Genomic DNA, 19511 nt, shown 5'->3' on the forward strand with positions numbered 1-19511 from the left:
CAGATAAACTTTGCACAACATTCTGTGGAACCAAGTTTTTTAAGGCTGCAGTTCATCATTCCGACTGGATGATCACAGTCAAAAATATAACAATGTGATTTATTGTTGTACTTTAGTGCAGTGGTTAGAGTATTAAACTGTCTTGCTGAAGTATGTAGGTTCGAATCTCGCTAAATGTTTTGAAATTTATTCTATTAATTTCTAAAGCTAATCAAAAGAATTTGATTATCATTTTCATTCAATTAATTGATTTAAATGTAATTTTTATATTTCTAATTATTTGTTACATCATTTTCATCATCACATTCATTTTTTATTTGCTCTTATTTTTCTACATATTATTCTTTTTTTTATGGAATCTGCCTATTTTGTGTATAATTTGCAATCAAGTGCCAACAAGGACTGCTCATTGGTTGGTAATGTGGCAGTTTGTGTAGCCAGTGGGAGGATAGCTTCAGGTAACCTATGATAGCAAGAAACTAGTTTGCTTTTAATTCTGAAACTGAACTTTTTCTGTCTTGAGTGATCGTAGAGTTTAACTTTAACAGCCATGAACAAAGTGATCATGATTTTTATTCTGCTGCAGAGTGTTGACCACCGCTTTTGCAGATACATTGCACGTAACAAGGTTGTGTGTAAGACTCAAGTTTAAATTCAGGGCTACAAAACACATCTCCTGCCACAGTTTAATCATTGGTCACTTAAAATCAGCTGTCAACAGAGCATCTCACATTTGTGACATACCTTGTGGCAGCATCTTCCAACAATGCTCCACGTTCCACATTAACATCATTTGTGAAGTGACTTGTCATGTTTCTGTGTTTCCTGAAACAGAGCAGTAGCTGGCGGCCGATGTGGCAACACTGTAGCAGCAAGTGAAAGACCTCAACTATCAAGTAATTTTAAATGGACTATAGCTTCAGATGTGTCCATTCATTATTACCAGACTGGTTCTGAAACAATTACTGAAAAAAGATTTATGCCTTTTGAGCTATTCATAACTGTTTAACTTTAAACATTCTGTATACGTAATTTAAGTACCTATCATGCACTGTATAACTGTTAATTATCATAGTTCTGTGAGTCAACTAGTATTCAGATAAAGCACAGTGGAATATGTCTGAAAAATATCTCTACTTTTTCAGGATTCATCTCTGCAGTCTTCAATGCCAGTAATTTGCTTGATTTGACACAATGAATTACCAAGAAACAACAGAAGATTTAAATACATTTGTCGACAAATTAGCCAACCTGATAAATGATACTTTCAAATCCTGCATAAAGAACTATGATACATTACTGCCGTTCCTTAATAAAAAGGAAATAAATGCTAAAATACATCACAGATTAGTATTTGTTAATATACTATTGAACAAGTTAAATGAAGAACTTTCAGGACTTATAACTGAATATGTAACTGTGTCACCATATGAACAAAAAGGGGAGGCTGTTCTATTTGAAGGAGGGAGGAGGAGAAGAAAGTCCCATATGCTGAAGTTAGACAGACAACAGACTGAAAGTAAAAAAAGTCCATATTCCAATAATAGAAAGCGTTCCATTGCTTTAACTTCACAAACTGGAATCAATATACAATCAGATAATTTATTATTAATTGGTACTGAAAAAGCAATTAATACACAAACACAGAAATTGGACATACAAGAGAAGAAAAATGTAAAAACAGAAACACAAGGTTCAAATAAATTTGAAGGAGGTACGAAGAGAATAATGTCTGATGTGGGTGATTTAGACAGACATGAGACCAAAAGTATAAAAATGGAATTGCCATTTTCTGATAATTCGAAGTGTTCCTTTCCATTAACTTCACAGACTGGAACCAATATAAAACCAGAAAATTTGGTATTAAGGGATAATGAAGAAACAAGTAACACACAGGCACGGAAGTCAGACATGCAAGAGAAGAAAAATATAAAAACTGAAGCACAAGAGTCAAATAAAGTTGAAGAAAGTAGAAGGAGAATAATAAATGATGTGCTAGATTTAGGCAGGCATGAGACCAAAAGTATAAAAGTGGATTTGCCATTTTCTGATAATGCCAAGTGTTCCATTCCATTAACTTCACAGACTGGAACCAATGTAAAATCAGAGAATTCACTGTTAAGGGATAATGAAGAAACAAGTAATACACGGGCACTGAAGTTGGATATGCAAGGGAAGAAAAATATAAAAACAGAAACACAAGATTCAAATAAAGTCAAAGGAGGCAGGAAGAGAATAACAAGTGATGTGCTTGATGTAGGCAGACACGAGACCAAAAGTATGAAAGTGGAAGTGCCATTTTCCGATAATACCAAATATTCCATTCCATTAATTTCACAGACTGGAACCAATATAAAGCCAGAGAATTCAGTATTAAGGGATAATGAACAAACCAGTAATATACAGGCACAAAAGTCAAACATGCATGCAAAGAAAAACATAAAAACAGAAAAACAAGAATCAAATGTTGTTGAAGATATACATAAATTCCCCATAACTAGTTGTCAGATTCCTGTGGCTCACAACTTGTATGACACTACAAATAATGGAGCAACAGTTCATTTTGCTGGTGATGGGGTAAATGCATCTGTTGTAGATAGACATGTAGTGGGTAATGTGTGTAATACACCTTTTGACACTCTTACTCACAGTGAACATAATAAAATGTGTGTTCCATTACTAAATGTAGGAAGTGAGACTAGCAGTCAGGAGAAACGTGAAAACACAGACATTTACAGAGGACTGCGAGAAGAAGTTGGCTGTACCACTTCTCTTTCTGCCCATGCAAAAAGATCATTTGACAGTAAAGAACCTCCTGTTACTTTCAGTACTTGTGATAATCAATCTGCTGTGTTACTAGGAGGGAGAGAAAATAGCTTTTATGGGGGATGGAGGGAAGCTCCTCATTGTCCTAGAACATATATAAACAGTGATGTCCCTGCTCAGAGATCAGAGAAATGGTGTAGAGCAGAAGATTCACTATATGGTATCATAAAGATCAGGAATGGGATGTATAGATCTTCACTTTTTTGTGACATGGCAGTGTTTGGTCATGTGAGAGGAAAGCAGTATAAAAGAGCACGAATAACTGCTAGGAGAGAGAGAAAATTGGAGAATTTGATATTAATTGATAGAACAGTAACAAGTGATACAGAGGAAGAGAATTTGTTGTACATGCTTGCAAAGAACAGCATAAAGATGAAACTACAAGATTTAAATAAAGTTGAAGGAGATGAGAAGAGAAGAATGTCTGATGCACTTGATTTAGGCAGACAGGAGACCAAAAGTATAAAAATGGAAGAGCCATTTTCTGATCATAAAAAGTACTCCATCCCTTTAACTTCACAGACTGGAATCAATATAAAGTCAGATAATTTGGCATTAATGGATAATGAAGAAACAAGTAATACACAGGCACAGAAGTTGGACATGCATGTGAAGAAAAACATAAAATCAGAAGTACAAGAATCAAATGAAGTTGAAGGTATACATGAATCCCTCATAACTAGTCATCAGATTCCTGTGGCTCAGAAATTGTATAACACTACAAATAATGGAATGACCGTTCGTTTTATTGGTGATGAGGTAAATGCATCTGTTACAGATAGGTATGTGCAGGATAATGCATTTGATAAACGGTTTGAGACGTTTACTCACAGAGTAAATAAAGAAGAGTGTATTCCATTTCGAAATGTAGGAGATGAGACTAGCAACCAAGAGAAATGTGAAGACAGTGGCAGTGTTCTTAGTACAGATTATGACATTTACAGAGGGCTGCAAGGAGAAGTTGGCCATACCATTTGTTTTTCTGATGAAGCAAAAAGACCATTCAACAGTAAAGAGCCTCCTGTTACTTCCAGTACTTGTGATAAGCAATCTGCTGTGTTTATAGAACAGAGAGCAAATAGCCGTATTGAGAGAGGGAGAAGAGCTCCTCATTCTCCTATGAAATATGAAAAAGGTGATGTACCAGTGCAGAGATCAGAGGAACGGTGTAGAGCAGAAGATGCACTATATGGTATCACAAAAATCGAGGATGAGACATATAGATGTACATTGTGTGATTGTAAACTTGTTTGTGGCATGTCAGTGCTGGGTCATGTGAGAGAAAAGCAGCATAAAACAGCACGAATAACTGCCATGAAGAATGATTGTACCAAAGGGCCTGAAGTTCCAAATAACAGTTGTGGAGGTGAACTTGTTAACTACCAGGCAGAGGAGGATCATATGAAAGGAAAGAAGCATAAAATAAAACAAGAAACCGCTGAAAAGAACAGTTGTCCCAAAGAGTTTGGAATTTCAAGCAACAGCTGTGAAAGTACTACACCTGTTTCTTTGTGTTCAGCTGTTTCTTGCTCACTTGCTGACAGTGTTGCTATTGTAGAGGATCGACATCAGGTAATGTCAGTGAAACGTTCAGTTATGTTAAATGATATATGGACATATTTTTATGCACCATTCCACATTAACAAACAATTCATCAGGTTTCATTCAAGGCAAATAATCTGCTCCCTTTGTTGGGAACAAGTAGGAAGATACATATTAAATATAAGGGTACACATTTCTAGCTTAAGTCATCTTGATCGGGTAAATATATTACGAAATATTGAACTGAAAAATAAGTCATCCAATAAACAACTATTGGATATACCAGGCAGTCTAAAGAACATCGTTCCTGCTACTCAGTTTAGCTTGAGAAACAATGGTTTCTTTTGCAGTGTGTGCAACTGTTTCTGTGAAAAAGCACTTATATTAAGTCATATGACAGGTGCAAGCCATGGCAGAAAGCTAGATGAAATGAAAAACTTGGTAAAGAGCTAACAACTTTAACAGTGTGAGAAAGTTTAAATGATGAATTAAAAATGTGTGAGATTATGATGTTAATTTTACTGTATATATATTATTTCCTTTGATTGTTTGTTAATGTAGTGTGATTACTATTGCTTAAGCTGCCAAGGCAGAGATTGGATAGCTCCAGAGTCAAGTCATCTAATATTAAGATTTTTTTATTACATAAAAAGAAATACTCTTCTGTATCAAAGTTTTATATGGCTGAACTGTTTAGTCAGAGGAAAGAACTCCTGTGGTATTATAGCCAGAATCAGGATTATTTTGTCCTCCCTCCTTTTCCTTCTTTCCATCACCCCTTCCCCCATCTCTCTCTCTCTCTCTCTCTCTCTCTCTCTATCTATCTATCTATCTATCTATCTCTGTATCTATCTATCTTTAAATTTACAACTGCATACCACGGAAATGATAACAGGAAGATCAGCGTACTGTTATTTAATTTGTCATATGTTGTACATGTGTATTCAATCAGTCTACTGATATGAACTGATTATTATTAGAGATTGAGTGTCTGCCAAAGAAAGTGAAGAAAGAACTGCATCACACAATCCAAAAGTGTCACCAAGGGTATCATTTTTAAGGAGGCGCCATTGGGTAAAGTGAAATGAAAATTAACAATGAGACAAGTATGCGAGATAAATTGAAAACATCAAACTTATTTAAAGGGAAAAAGTAATTTACCAAGGAACAGCTGATGGATATATTAGTTAAAGTTTTCAAGCGCAGTGCCTTGTCAACAGCAGGTTTAAACTTGTTGTGAGGAGTATGTCTGTACCAAGTTTCATGTGACTCTTGCCTTGCATATTGCTTATTTTTCTTGATAAACACGTACTTAAGTTCATATCACTGTGTGTTGTTTAAATTAGTGTGTAGTTATTTACTGGGATGTTCCAGTGACTATATATTATAAGAATACTCTTTATAGATGAATTTGTCATTCATTTAGTTAAGATAGTGTTTCCCCCTCTTGCCGGTGTTGCTATATGCCAGCCATTTGCTCAGATATCTTATATGTATAAACTTATTATCTATTCAAAATTCCAGTTTTCAAGAAAGAGGATTCCTGAGTTGGAATGCTTTCAGTTAGTCTGTAATGTTATTTTTATTAAAAAAATATTATTTGGAAAATAGAAGATGACAAATTGTTATAGTTATGTATTCAATTCCTTTTTACAACATATTAGAATGATAATTGTGTGCATCTCTTCTCCTCATATAATTCCTTAATTTCATCTAAACATCGCTGGCTTGCCCTGCCCTAAGTTCCATCTGACTTACCAGTGTAACTTTCCACCCTGGCTTTATATGTGTACTCTTTACTATTTACCTTTTCTTCACCAGTCATTCATGACGAGCAAAGTGCCCCAGTAGTTACAGCACTGGACACTCATTTGGTAGTAGCAGAGTTAAAATTGCATTTGGACCACCCTGATGTAAGTACTCCGCACTTAACACAAATACCTTGAGTAACTGCAAGGATTGCTCCAATCTGAGTGTGTGCCAGTCTTTAATGGCATCATCATTAGCTGGATTTTAATCTCTAGTCTCTCTTTCTTCTCATTCTTCCTGCCATCCATGCTTTCTATATTATACCCTCACATCGAGTTCTTTCCTGCATATGACTTGCTGTTATTTCTACATTCTTAATCATTCTGTTCTTTCTCCATTCACACTGTTCCTTGATTTAAACCCAAACACCCCACACCCCTATATTGGGCTAAATGCACGATGAATTTGTTTCACACACAATAATAAGCAATCAAATTTAAGACACAAAATGAGTGTCAAATTTGTTCACAAGTCATTGTATAAGTAGTAAGTCATATTTGCACTGAATTTTTGAGTGATTCCTGATTATTAGAACCACTAGATCAAGTCAAGATATTTTTTCCTCCTCTCAAAGCATCTGTCAGAGAAGTAGCTGTACCATGTAATGAATGTAATGATGGTGTTGCTAATGTAAACAATGTCAGTCTCCTTACACTTCATATTTATGTAACCAAATTGACTGCTATAATACATAGAATAAGAATATGGCTTGTATAATGTCTTTTTACTGTGTGATTTGAAGACATCATATAGAGGATTTTATTCTTTATTTCTGGTGGAGAGCAATTAGAATTATCACAATTGGTTTTAAAAAGACAAAAGAGTGAAAAATACTCGAACATTGTCAAATACAGTGATAGCGGCTTCATGGCATTGCAGTCAAGCGACATCCCACACTATAGTCAATAAGACTGAAAGGGAAAGCAGTGAATAATCCCACAGTGTAGCACTCATCAGAAACAGCGACAAAGTAGACATGATTATTATTATTATTATTATTATTATTATTATTATTATTATTATTATTATTTTAAGGAGATAGTCATCAGATTGTCAAGGGCTGACTATGTGGTTGTGACAATGGTCATGCATACACTCTCTCATGATGGAATGTGGCTGATTCGAACTCCTCTGTACTACTGAGATGGTGGATGCAACCACAGATTTGTATCAGCAAATTTAACTGTGTTATCTTGTGTGCTTACTATGTGGTAACTTTAAAGACAGAGTTTAGTTTGTTATTATGTGAGACAATAAATAGATGTTCAAAGCAGTCAAAAAGACAACCAGTTTCAGTGACTCACAAGCAACATCCTCAGTTCATACTGTCACCTAGAACCCTTTCAGTTTTCCATTGTTCAGACATTGTAGTCTGTAAATTTAATCGTGAAATAGAGTATTCGGGGGTACAAAATGAGTCGTGTTACACATTAATGTGCAGAAGTAGCTGCACCTCACTACTTCTGTGAAGTATACTAATAACAATTATGGCAAGTCCTACTCAACTGATGCCAATAATTGTTGCAATTATTTTATGCAAATTAGCAGAAAAAGCCTTGCTGCTTCACCTGTACCACTCAGGTGCTGTTTTTATTTCATTCATTGAACAAGCAGTTATGTAATTTTGCAAGCACAAGTGTCAGCTGTTTATGTAATGGCAAAATTAAGATCTGATTCATACTAATATTAAAGTTACATGAAATTTAAATATTCATCTCCACAATTCTGATAAAATGCAGGAAGAATGGAAATCAAGGTAGTCTCTTAATTGTTTTTTAATACCCAGGAGTTTTCAATTCCATGCTTGATATCTACTGGCAATCAGTTCTAAACATTTGGACCCAAGTATCAAATTCCATTCTGAACCCTACATAGTATTATTTTTACTACTAGTATTGTGACTGTGTTTCAGAGTTCTTAGTGTATTCACTTTTGTTGTTAAATATTTATCGAGTTTGTATGTTGCAAGTATCCAGAGGCTCTACAAGATGTTGAATGCATGTTGGATGCTTCTACAAAATGTTTGATTATCAATTTTGTGTGAAGTTCTTATTGCATTTTTCAGTAGGATAAATATCTTTCTGCCCTTAGCTACTTTACTCCAGCATCTTATGCCATAGGACAGTACCAGAATGAATGTGTGCTACCAATCTTGTCTGCAATGACAGGTGAGCAACATAGGATCTGATAAATGCCAACTTCTCCACAGGTGCAAAAATCACCATTATGTCACAAGTGTTGCAGCATGTAACTTGGTTTTTGGTATTATCAGGGGGCCCTAGATATGTATGAATACCAGTAGTTTTGCTTCATCAGTGTAGTGGGCCATCCTCTCTGCTCAACATGAACACAAAGCAAGAATGTATCTGGCATCTAATTTAAATTTACTATGTGCAGCAGACAGTTGTGATCCTGAGGTCTTTACATGTGCAACACTTAATGCTTCCGATTACATCTTTTGCAAGAAACTAGGCAGTTTCTAGAGTTTCAGAAGCCAGGCACAATGTTGACAACAGAGTAATGGGTTAGGTTATCAGTGCACACTGTTATCCATTTAATTTCATTTGTTACCTCCCGAACAGTTCAATTTAAGGGGAGACTGAAGGCAGTTTTTATCCCTATTCTGCCAATGCTATTTCTTCCTTTGAATAGATACACTTTTCAACAGAACTGTTAGTGTTAGAACAGTGTAATTTTTACAGAATGTATATAACACATATGCCTGCATTTACAAGCAAAATGAACAAAATTCCTTATATGGATTTGAAGGGAATTTATTCTTTTTAAAAAACCTTTCACTAAGAAAATTTCATGTTACTGTTTCTGTTGGGTTACATTACACCTAGATATTTAGTTGACTTGATGCACTAAGTATCACACAATTAATGCTGTATTTCAACATTGTGGCATTGTTTTTCCTACACATGTGCATTAACTTAGACTTTACTATGTTTAAGCCTAGCTGTGATACATCATACCAACTATAAATTTTCTGTAAATCATCTTGTATCTTCCTACAGCCACTCAGTGACAGCACCTTTCCATACTTCACAGGATCATCAGCAAATTCCTGCAGGTTGCTGTTCATCCTGCCCGTCAGATTATTTACCTATATAGAGAATAACAGTAATTGTATCACACTAACCCGGGACATTCTTAACAATAATCTAGTCTGCGATGAACACACTCCATCAAGGACAATGTAGTGACTCCTATTATATAAGAAGTCTTTGAGCCATTCACATATCTGGGAACCTATTCCAAAAGCTTGTATGTTCATTAACACTCTGCAGTGTAGCACTGTTGAAATTTAATAGTGAAACAGAGATAGTGTCTAATGGCTGTACTGAGCCCAGGATTCATGTTGGATTTCAGTGACTTGTCACACTGATGCTGCTTGTGAACTTATACCTTGGCTGTTTTCTTGTGGTCATCTTCATGTGGTTTCTTAATGCTGTGGATCTGCTATGGAGTACCAACAATGCTCAATGTGTAACTTGACTTCGATTTGCAGAGGGTCGTGGACTGTAAGAGGCCTTTATAGTCTTCAAGCTACTAAATAGCATAATTGACTTTTAAACTCTTTTCTATTTTGTTGTTCTTATCCAACATTCATATACATTGGGTGAACAGATTTCATATGAACTAGAACAAAATTTCTCTAGCAAATCTCATAACATCACAGAAGAAAGTGACATTCCTCTTCAGCTTTGTTCAACTGTTTCTGGGCACTGGCATTGTAGGCAGTGCCTCTTTCTCTCAGCCTTGGAAAATAGTGCAAAGCCACAATGGCAAAGCATAAGTGATCTTTTCATAAGAGGTGGAGACAACAGATTACTGTCACGCTTTGCCGATGTTCTGTGCCCATCTTCATCATCATATCTGTAGGTATGTCAGTGCAAAGCACGCACAGTGAAGATTATCTAAATGTGAACTACCTTTACAATGTTTTTCTCTAATGCCTTTTATCTGACTGCAAGGATGTGGTGGAACAACCTGATCTACCATAGATTCCCCGACCCCCCCCCACACACACAAACACACACACTAAAGTGACAGATGTTGTGTAAGTTAACTTAATTAACTAATTACGACTGTACTATGATATTGAGCTTTTTAATAAATTATTACCATTATTAAAATAAAGGTCTTATGAGGCTGAATTCTGTTTCCCCGCTCAGTATAACCAGATTCCTCATATGTCTTAAGTTTCAGTCTCTTTGTTTACCAGTGGTAAATATCGCAGTTTGCATTTGCATTTTTTGGTAAATATTTATTACTCAGTTTAATTGATAAAAGATTGTCTCATCCTTCGATGTCTTCACTCTTAATGTAACATCTTTACATTAATAGTAAATATTAATTAAAACACTAAGTTGTCATTTTTGTTACACTCTAGTCAACAGTTTTATCTTTATCTACTTTATTACATTTTTCTAAACAGCCAATTACTTTGATTGTATGTCACTGCAGTCTCAAAACCCATACGAAGTTGTTGTTATGATCGATCAGTCTCTACCATGATTTCATTATTCTTAATCAGCCTATAAAAACAAAATCGTGTCAACTTTATTGAGATGTACAAGGTGCAGATATTCATCTACTATAAGGAGTTACATGCTGACTCTTTCCTCTATAGTAATTTCCACAATTCCAGGTCTTAGATTTGTGACAAGACAACATCTATAGAAACAAAGATTTAAAACATCAATCATTACCCAGGGAAGTCTGTTTGCTTTTAACTACTTTTGAGAATGCTTCGACAGTGTGACTAACTGTCACTGTATAGTTTCATACCATTCTAAGAAATATACTCACACCTTGTCCTTTGAGCCGATACTGTGAACATACATTGTCATTTGTGCAGTATGGGTATCTCTCTCCTTAGTCTTCTACATAAAGAGATATAAGCCATCCCTTCTAAGAGTCCGCCTATCCTTTAATCTCCACTCCATCGATAATATGGTAGTTTGTCACAAAACAGTGGGTTGCTAGACTCCTGAACTCGACATTGTGTTCCAGCCACAGTGAGAATTAGATATGAACAAATGTGTGGCTTTGAGTAACACTTTATTTTGTTAAATAGCATGCCTCCACATTGAACATGATAACCAGAAAATGCAGTGTAGTTGCTAACACAAAAGCATGAGAACTCAAGCTTTTGCTAGGTAATCAAGTGAACAATTAAACTAGGAAAGAAAGAAACACAGACAATATTAAGGTCATGGAACTCTACACTGCAGCAAGGAGGAGGAATTTCATGGTGCTCCTGGTAGCCAGTGTATGAACTCTGTTGATGTATGCCAAATGATCATTTAACATCTGCTATTGCTGTAGCTTGTCATCACTATATAGCCCACTATGGGAAAGTGGATGCATGAAGCACCATCCATGAATCATGTTGTGAGTGTACCCATCATCCAGAATGTGTTTAATGTTGAGTCAGAGTCGGTGAACATTCCAGCGGAGACTGCTTGGTGGTGGATGTTTTTGTCTGGTTATGTGGAAGATGCAGGTGTGAAGATTCTTGTATAATGAATGCTACCTTCACTCTATCAATGGAGACAGTGTTGTCTTACTTTTTATGATGACTTCAAATCTTTTATCACTTCTGTTAATGATGTGATGGGGATCAGTATGAGGTTATGTCAGTGGCTATTTGATGCCATTTCTGTTATAACCTTTAATCACAATAATTGCGTGGATATTCACACTCTCTCTTAGAAACAATAGCTGATCACATGATTACAACTCAGTCTCTCGTATTCGACTGCCGTGCTGTGACATGCGGCCGGCGCCGTTCGTAGGTAGGTGGCGCTCCCGCGCTCAGCCGATTTGCAGAGCGCCTCTATTGCCGTTTGTGCGTACTGTCGTGGCGGCACTGTTAAATGTCGTGGCACTATCACAACAATTTTCCCCCCTTGAAAAAAAAAAAAAAAAAAACACTCACTTCCTTGGAGACATGGACAGTGCGGAGACATCCATGGCCTCTTGTGAGGCCCCGAGGAGATCCCGCGCAGAGACACGAGAGTATGGTCGAAAATGTCCAGGCCGGAAGCTCGTAGGTAGAACGTGCCTCCTGGATGAGATGAGGGGTGAAAACTCCGGAGCAGCATCCATAGGTGTCATGGACCTGGGAGTGTGCTCCTGCGAGATGGGTCCCGGAGAAGGCGGCGTCGCGATTGATGCCGGTTCCGGCATACTCGGAAGCGGCAGCGACGGCGGCTGCATCAACACGTACGGTAGCTCGGCAGCAGTGACAGGACTGGCGTCTCGGGCTGGTGGAGGCGAAGGATGGGGCGGTGGCACCGGCGTGGCCACCACTCGTGGGCGCATCTGGTCGTAATGGCGAACAACCGTGCCGTCGCCCGTACGGATTTCACAAAGCCGGCGGCCACGAAGAGCCTTGACCACCCGTGGAATCCATTTAGGGCGAGATCCATACCCTTGTGCCCACACGTCGGCGCCCATCGAGTATTTTCCCGCACTAGGGGACACAGTACAAGGCCTGACAGGGTGAAGCAGTTGCAGTAGAGTGTGCGGTTGGCGGCCATGCAAGAGTTCAGCAAGGCTGCGATCACCCAGAGGCGTGAAGCGATAAGAACTCAGAAATTGCAGCAGGGCGTCATCTGTGGAAAAATCACTAAGGAATTTTTTCATCTAGCATTTGAAAGTGCAGACAAGGCGCTCGACCTCCCCATTCGATTGCGGATGGAAGGGAGGTGCGGTAACATGATGAATCCCTTGTCAAGTACAAAAATCACGGAAGGCCTGCGAAGAGAACTGAGGGCCATTGTCCATGACGATCGTGGATGGAAGACCTTCTAGCGCAAAGATTTTGGACAAAGCCAGCGTCGTCGCTGCAGTGGTGGGTGACGGACATCTAACAACAAATGGAAACTTAGAGAAGGCATCAATCAACAGTAGCCAATAAGTACCGAGGAAGGGGCCAGCAAAGTCGGCGTGCACCCGTTCCCATGGCTGAGCTGGATCAGGCCATGGAGACGGCATTGTACGAGGTGCCGCCAGTTGTCGAGCACACTGGCCACACGCAGCAACCATATGGGCGATGTCTGAATCAATACCAGGCCAATAAACGTGCCTGCGGGCCAGGGACTTAGTCCGAGAAATACCCGAATGGCCTTCGTGCAACAGTTTAAGAACATCTTTGCGAAGAAAGGCTGGCACCACGACCCGTGGAGATGCGCCATCCGTGGCCAGAAGAACAACACCATCACGAACAGACAGACGAAGGCGCAAGGCATGGTAGTTGCGAAGGGGATCCGATGCCCGGCCCTTGGTCCTGTCCGGCCAACCTCGTTGAACAAAACTGATCACCCAACGCAGGACCGGGTCCTGCACAGTAGCCGACGCGACCTGCGAACCTGTAAGTGGAAAGCCCTCGACCGCACGACGTTCTTCCTCATCAATGTGGAAACAGAGGAGTTCATCACAATCGAAAACAGGGTCGGGGCCCATCGGCAATCGCTACAATGCATCAGCATTGGCGTGCTGGGCCGTGGGGCGATAGTGAATCTCATAATGAAAACGAGACAAGTATAAGGCCCAACGTTGCAGGCGGTGAGCTGCCTTATCCGGAAGTGACGCCGATGGGCTGAACAGAGAGACCAGCGGCTTGTGGTCAGTGATGAGGTGAAACTTAGAACCATACAAAAAAACGCTGAAGTTTTTTAGAGCATAAATGATAGCGAGCGCCTCCTTTTCGATTTGAGAGTAACGCCGTTGCGCCTCGTTGAGGGTCTTGGAAGCATAGGCGATGGGTCGTTCCCACCCATCCTCATACCGATGGGCGAGAACAGCCCCTAGGCCATACTGTGACTCGTCAGTCGCCAGAACCAAGTGCTGACTCGGACGGAATGTGGCAAGACAAGGCGCCGACTGCAAATGAGCCTTCAGGCGGACAAAAGCCTGCTCACACCCGTTGGACCAACAGAAGGGGACGTTTTTGCGTAACAACTGATGCAGAGGAGAAGCTACCGCCGCTGCGGATGGAATGAATTTGTGATAATAAGCAATCTTACCTAGAAACGCCTGAAGTTCTTTGACCGTAGACGGCCGGGGTAGAGCGTTAATGGCCGCAACGTGCTGACAGAGAGGGCGTATACCCTCACGGCGGGACAAGTGGAAACCAAGATACTCAATGGAGGGTTGGAAGAACTGTGACTTGTCCAGATTGCACCTCAACCCAGCCGAATGCAAAACCCGAAACAGTGAACGTAAATTACGAAGGTGCTACTCAGTGGAGGCTCCCGTGACAACAATGTCATCCAGATAGTTTATGCAGCCGGGAACGGAAGCCGTGAGCTGTTCCAAAAACCGCTGAAAAATGGCCGGTGCGCTAGCGATGCCAAATGGTAATCACTGGTACTGATACAACCCACAAGGACTGGTACTGATACAACCCACAAGGAGTGTTGATAACGAGAAATTCCTTGGAAGTAGTGTCCAACGGCAACTGATGGTACGCCTCCGATAAGTCAAGTTTGGAAAAGAACTGGCCTCCAGCGAGCTTGGCAAACAACTCCTCAGGACGGGGAAGAGGGTAAGTGTCAACGAGGCTCTGATCATTGACGGTGGCTTTAAAGTCACCACACAATCGCAGACTCCCGTTTGGTTTAGAAACCACCACGATCGGCGATGCCCATTCGCTGGAGGTAACTGGAAGGAGAATCCCTGAAGCTGTTAACCTGTCTAGCTCAGTCTTGTCAGGTGCACGCAACGCAACCGGAATAGGGCATGCCCGGAAAAACTTAGGGTAGGCCGTAGGTTTAAGAGTAATGTGGGCTTCAAAATCCTTGGCACAACCCAGACCAGCAGAGAACACGGACGAAAATTCAGAACACAATCCATCCAGCTGTTGATACGGAATATCCTCAGATATGAGGTGCACATCATCATCAATGGAGAACCCGAACAACTGGAAAGCATCCTAACCGAACAGGTTTTCAGTGCCCGCATGATCCACCACATAAAACGTGAGGGGCCAAACAACAGACTTGTAGGCAGTGGAAGCATCGAACTGACCCATGATAGGAATTTTCTGTTTATTATAAGTCCTCAGATTTCGCGTAACTGGAGACAAAGGAGGGGGGCCCAACGCCAAATACGTGCGAGAATTCATGAGAGTTACTGCAGAGCCAGTGTCCACTTGCATGCAGATGTCTTTATTAAGAACACGAACAGTAACAAACAACTTATTTGTTTGAGAAAGCACACAGTGAACATCCATGTCCGACGCCTCGTCCTCGTCGACAGGAACTTTATGGGACTGACACACAGAAGCAATGTGGCCTTTTTTCCTACATAAATTGCACGTGGCCCAACGTTTTGGACACGCTGCCCTGTCGTGCTGTACGAAACAATTTGGGCAAGAAGGAAGTGCGGAACGAACCGGCTTCTGTGGTTGCTGGTTTCGCTGCGAGCCTTGCGGCCCAACGCGACGTTGTTGACGTGAGTGAACTGCCGCCACATCGTCGTTCTCCTGTGAAACAGGCAAATTGCCCGTGTCGAGAGTTGACTGTACAGCGCCTACATCACACCACGCGTCAATTTGCGCGCCAGCAGCGTGAGACACTTCAAAGGATTGAGCGATGCTTAGAACTTCCGTCAACGACGGGTTTGGCAGTCGGAGGGCACATTGCTGAACTTCTTTATCAGGAGCAACCCGTAGAATAGCATCCCTAACCATTGAGTCAGCATAAGACTCGTGATGTGTGTCCGTGACAAACTGACATTTCCTAGTCAGACCGTGTAGTTCCGCCGCCCAAGCCCGGTAAGATTGATGGGGCTGTTTACGACACCGGTAGAACGCCACGCGGGCGGCAACAACGTGGGTGTTTTTTCGATAATAGGCAGACAATAAGTCACAAATTTCTTGGAAGGACAGGGAGGCAGGTTCCCGCAGAGGGGCTAACTGAGATAGCAGCTGATAGACTCGAGGGGAAATCCAAGATAGAAATAACGACTTACACATAGGAGCGTCGACAACGCCGCAAGCCAAGAAGTGTTGCCGCAAACACTTCTCATAATCCTCCCAGTCTTCAGCGGCCTCGTCGTAAGGAGGGAATGGAGGCGGTGAAGAGGAAGACAGGCGATGAGTAAGTGACGTCGACAATGCCTGAATGGCAGCCGTCAGCTGGGTTTGTTGAGCCGTCAGGTGTGTTTGTTGTGCCTGAATAGCAGTCATCAGCTGTGTTTGTTATTCGATAAACGCTTGCATAAGCTATTCCATGTCTGCCCCGTCACGAACATGCAAATCCACAACGCAGTGAAAATATCCCGACCTCGCCGCCAAAAAGTGTTATAACCTTTAATCACAATAATTGCGTGGATATTCACACTCTCTCTTAAAACAATAGCTGATCACATGATTACAACTCAGTCTCTCGTATTCGACTGCCGTGCCGTGACATGCAGCCGGCGCCGTTCGTAGCTAGGTGGCACTCCCGCGCTCAGCCGATTTGCGGAGCGCCTCTATCGCCGTTTGTGCGTACTGTCGTGGCGGCACTGTTAAATGTCGTGGCACTATCACAACAGTTTCTTTGCAACATTACATGCATATATTGTTGTCCTTGCAATGTATGAAGGTTTGTGGAGTACCGTCGTTTGATGCGTGTCATGGCCGGATCTGCATCATTCTTTCTCTGAGATGGGTGTTGAATTCTGGTGTATTAGCACCAACCATTGAAAATGCACGTGGATTGATGAACTCACCGGGAAGCCTTAGGTCTACTGTAGGTGAGGCATCCAGCTCTTTTTTGGGTGTGTTGCATAGGCCAAGCAAAACCAATGGTAGGGTGGATCTCCAGCGTGATTCACGGAAAATTAGAGAAGCTTTAAGCAACCAGTGCCAGCGTTCAACCATTCCATTACTGGTATGGTGGTAACTTCTTGTTCTGTGGTGCATTGTGCCACAAAATGTATTCTGTTGGGTGCATAGACTGGATGGATTCAAACTGCCAACCTCTGTCTTTCATTATGTGAAGCGGACAACAAAAACTGGAGATCCATTGACACAAATGTAGTGTCCAGTGTCTCAGCAGAAATGTTATCCACTGGAATGGCTTCTGGCCAGTGCATGAAACATTCTATTACTGTCAGTGGGTAATGTTGTCCTGAAGGAGGCAGTGGATCTATGACATCAGTATGAAATTCACAAATGGTGTCTGGAAAATTGCCTACCCGTGACCATGGTAAGATAGCTTGCTGCGCTGGTATTACACACATGCACAAGCCCATATTTGACAGTCCTTTCATATTCCAGGCCACAGAAAATGACCAGTTTGATTTTTGCCTTAATGCCAGGGCTGCATAAGTTATGTAACCTTTCAAATACTTGGTTGTGTAATGCTGAAGGAATGAACAGACATCTACATCTATAATCTGAAAAACACTGTGAGGTGGATGGCAGAGGGTATGTCCCACTGTACTAATTATTAGTTTCTTCCCATTCCATTCACATATGGAGTACGGGAAGAATGAATACCTCTGTGCGTTCAGTAATTATTCTAATCTTATGCTCACAAGCTCTATGTGAGGAATATATAGGGGATTGTAGCATATTCCTAGTCATCATTTCAAGCTGGTTCTTGAAACTTTGTTAGCAGACTGTCTTAAAAAGTCTGACAGTTCAGTTTCTCCAGCATCTCTGTCACATGCGTCAAACACACCTATGACCATTCATGCTGTCCTTCCCTGCATACATTCAGTATCCCCTGTTGCTCCTACTTGGTATGAGTCTCACACACTTGTGCAATATTCTAGGATGGGTTGCGGAAATGATTTGTACATAATCTCCTTTGTAGACTGATTCCACTTCCCCAGCATTCTACCAATAAACTGAAGGCTACCACCTGCTTTAACCACAATTGAGCATTTGTGATCACTCCATTTCATATCCATACAAAGTGTTATACCCAAGTATTTGTATGAGTTAGCCAATTCCAATAGTGACTCATTGATATTATAGTCATAGGATACTATGTTTTTCATTTTGTGAAGTGCACAGTTATACATTTATGAACATTTAGAAGAAGTCACCAGTCTTTGCAACACTTTGAACTCTTATCAAGGACTGACTTAATATTTATGCAGTTCCTTTTAGATAGTACTTCATTATAGATAACTGCATCATCTGCAAAATGATTGATGTTACTATTAACATTGTCGGCAAGGTCATTAATATACAACATAAACAGCAAGGTTCCCAACTCATCACCCTCAGGTACACTCAAATTTACTTCTACATCTGATGATGACTCTCAAACCAAAATAACATGTTGCATCCTCCCTACTAAAAAGTCCTCAGGCCACTCATAAATTTCACTTGGTACACCATATGATCAACTTTTGACAGTAAGTGTAGGTGTTGTAGTGAGTCAAATGTTTTTCAGAAATTGAGAAATACTGCTTCTAACTGACTGCCTTGATCCAAAGCTTTCAGTACGTCATGTGAGAAAAATGCAAGTTGAGTTTCATGTGACTGATGTTTTTCGAATCCATGCTGGTTGGCACTGACGAGGTTATTCTATTCAAGATACCTCATTATATCTGAGTTCAGAGTATGATCTAAGATTCTACATCAAATCAATGTCAAGGATACTGGCTGGTAGTTTTGTTGATCATTTCTGCTACCCCTCTTGTAAATGGGTCTCACATGTATTTTTTTCAAAGGACTGGGCATGGTTTTTTGTTCGAGGGACCTATGATAGATTGTAATTAGAAGAGGGGCTAAATCAGCCAAAATTCAATATACAATCTGGCAAGGATTGCATCAGGTCCTGGAGATTTGTTCAATTTTAACAATTTCAGCCATTTATCAGCATCTCTGACACTAAAACTTATTTCATTCATCTGCCAGTGGTACGAGGATTAAATTGGAGCAGTTGTCTTGGGTTTTAGTTTGTAAACGTATATTTGTAAATGGAGTTAACCATTTCATCTTCTGCTTTATTATCCTCACAATTTCTGTTCCTCCCTCATTCACTAGAGACTGGACATTAACTTTGGTGCCACATATGGCTAGAGTTTCTTTGGGTTCTGTGAAACATCATTTGACAATATTCTGCAATGCTATTCACTGAAAGAATCACGCATTGCTCTCTTGACAGCCAATCACGTTTCATTCAGCATCTCTATACCTGCAGCCCTACGCTTTGTTTTACATCTATTATGCAGTAATTTCTGTTTCTTTAGAAGTTTCTTTACAGTGACTGTATACCATGGAGATTCTCTCCCATTATGAACTGTTCTATTGGGTACACAACCATCCAGTGCATGGTTAACTATTCTTTTAAACTTGAGCCATGCTCCTG

The 19511-nt window shown here is 40.4% G+C and overlaps 1 protein-coding gene across 6 annotated transcripts in view; it reads left to right on the forward strand.

Annotated features, from left to right (window-relative positions):
- The window catches only part of LOC126339400 (uncharacterized), a 111077-nt gene extending 103614 nt beyond the window's left edge, over window positions 1-7463 (forward strand). For all 6 annotated transcript variants that reach the window (XM_050001628.1, XM_050001629.1, XM_050001631.1 and 3 more), the window contains one exon: window positions 1146-7463. In XM_050001628.1, coding sequence (XP_049857585.1) covers window positions 1195-4821 — 3627 coding nt within the window. In that variant the 5' untranslated portion in view covers window positions 1146-1194 and the 3' untranslated portion in view covers window positions 4822-7463. The remainder of the gene's footprint in view (window positions 1-1145) is intronic.
- The last annotated feature ends 12048 nt before the right edge of the window (window positions 7464-19511 follow it).

This window comes from Schistocerca gregaria, chromosome 1, assembly GCF_023897955.1.
Source record: "Schistocerca gregaria isolate iqSchGreg1 chromosome 1, iqSchGreg1.2, whole genome shotgun sequence".
Taxonomy (NCBI): domain Eukaryota; kingdom Metazoa; phylum Arthropoda; class Insecta; order Orthoptera; family Acrididae; genus Schistocerca; species Schistocerca gregaria.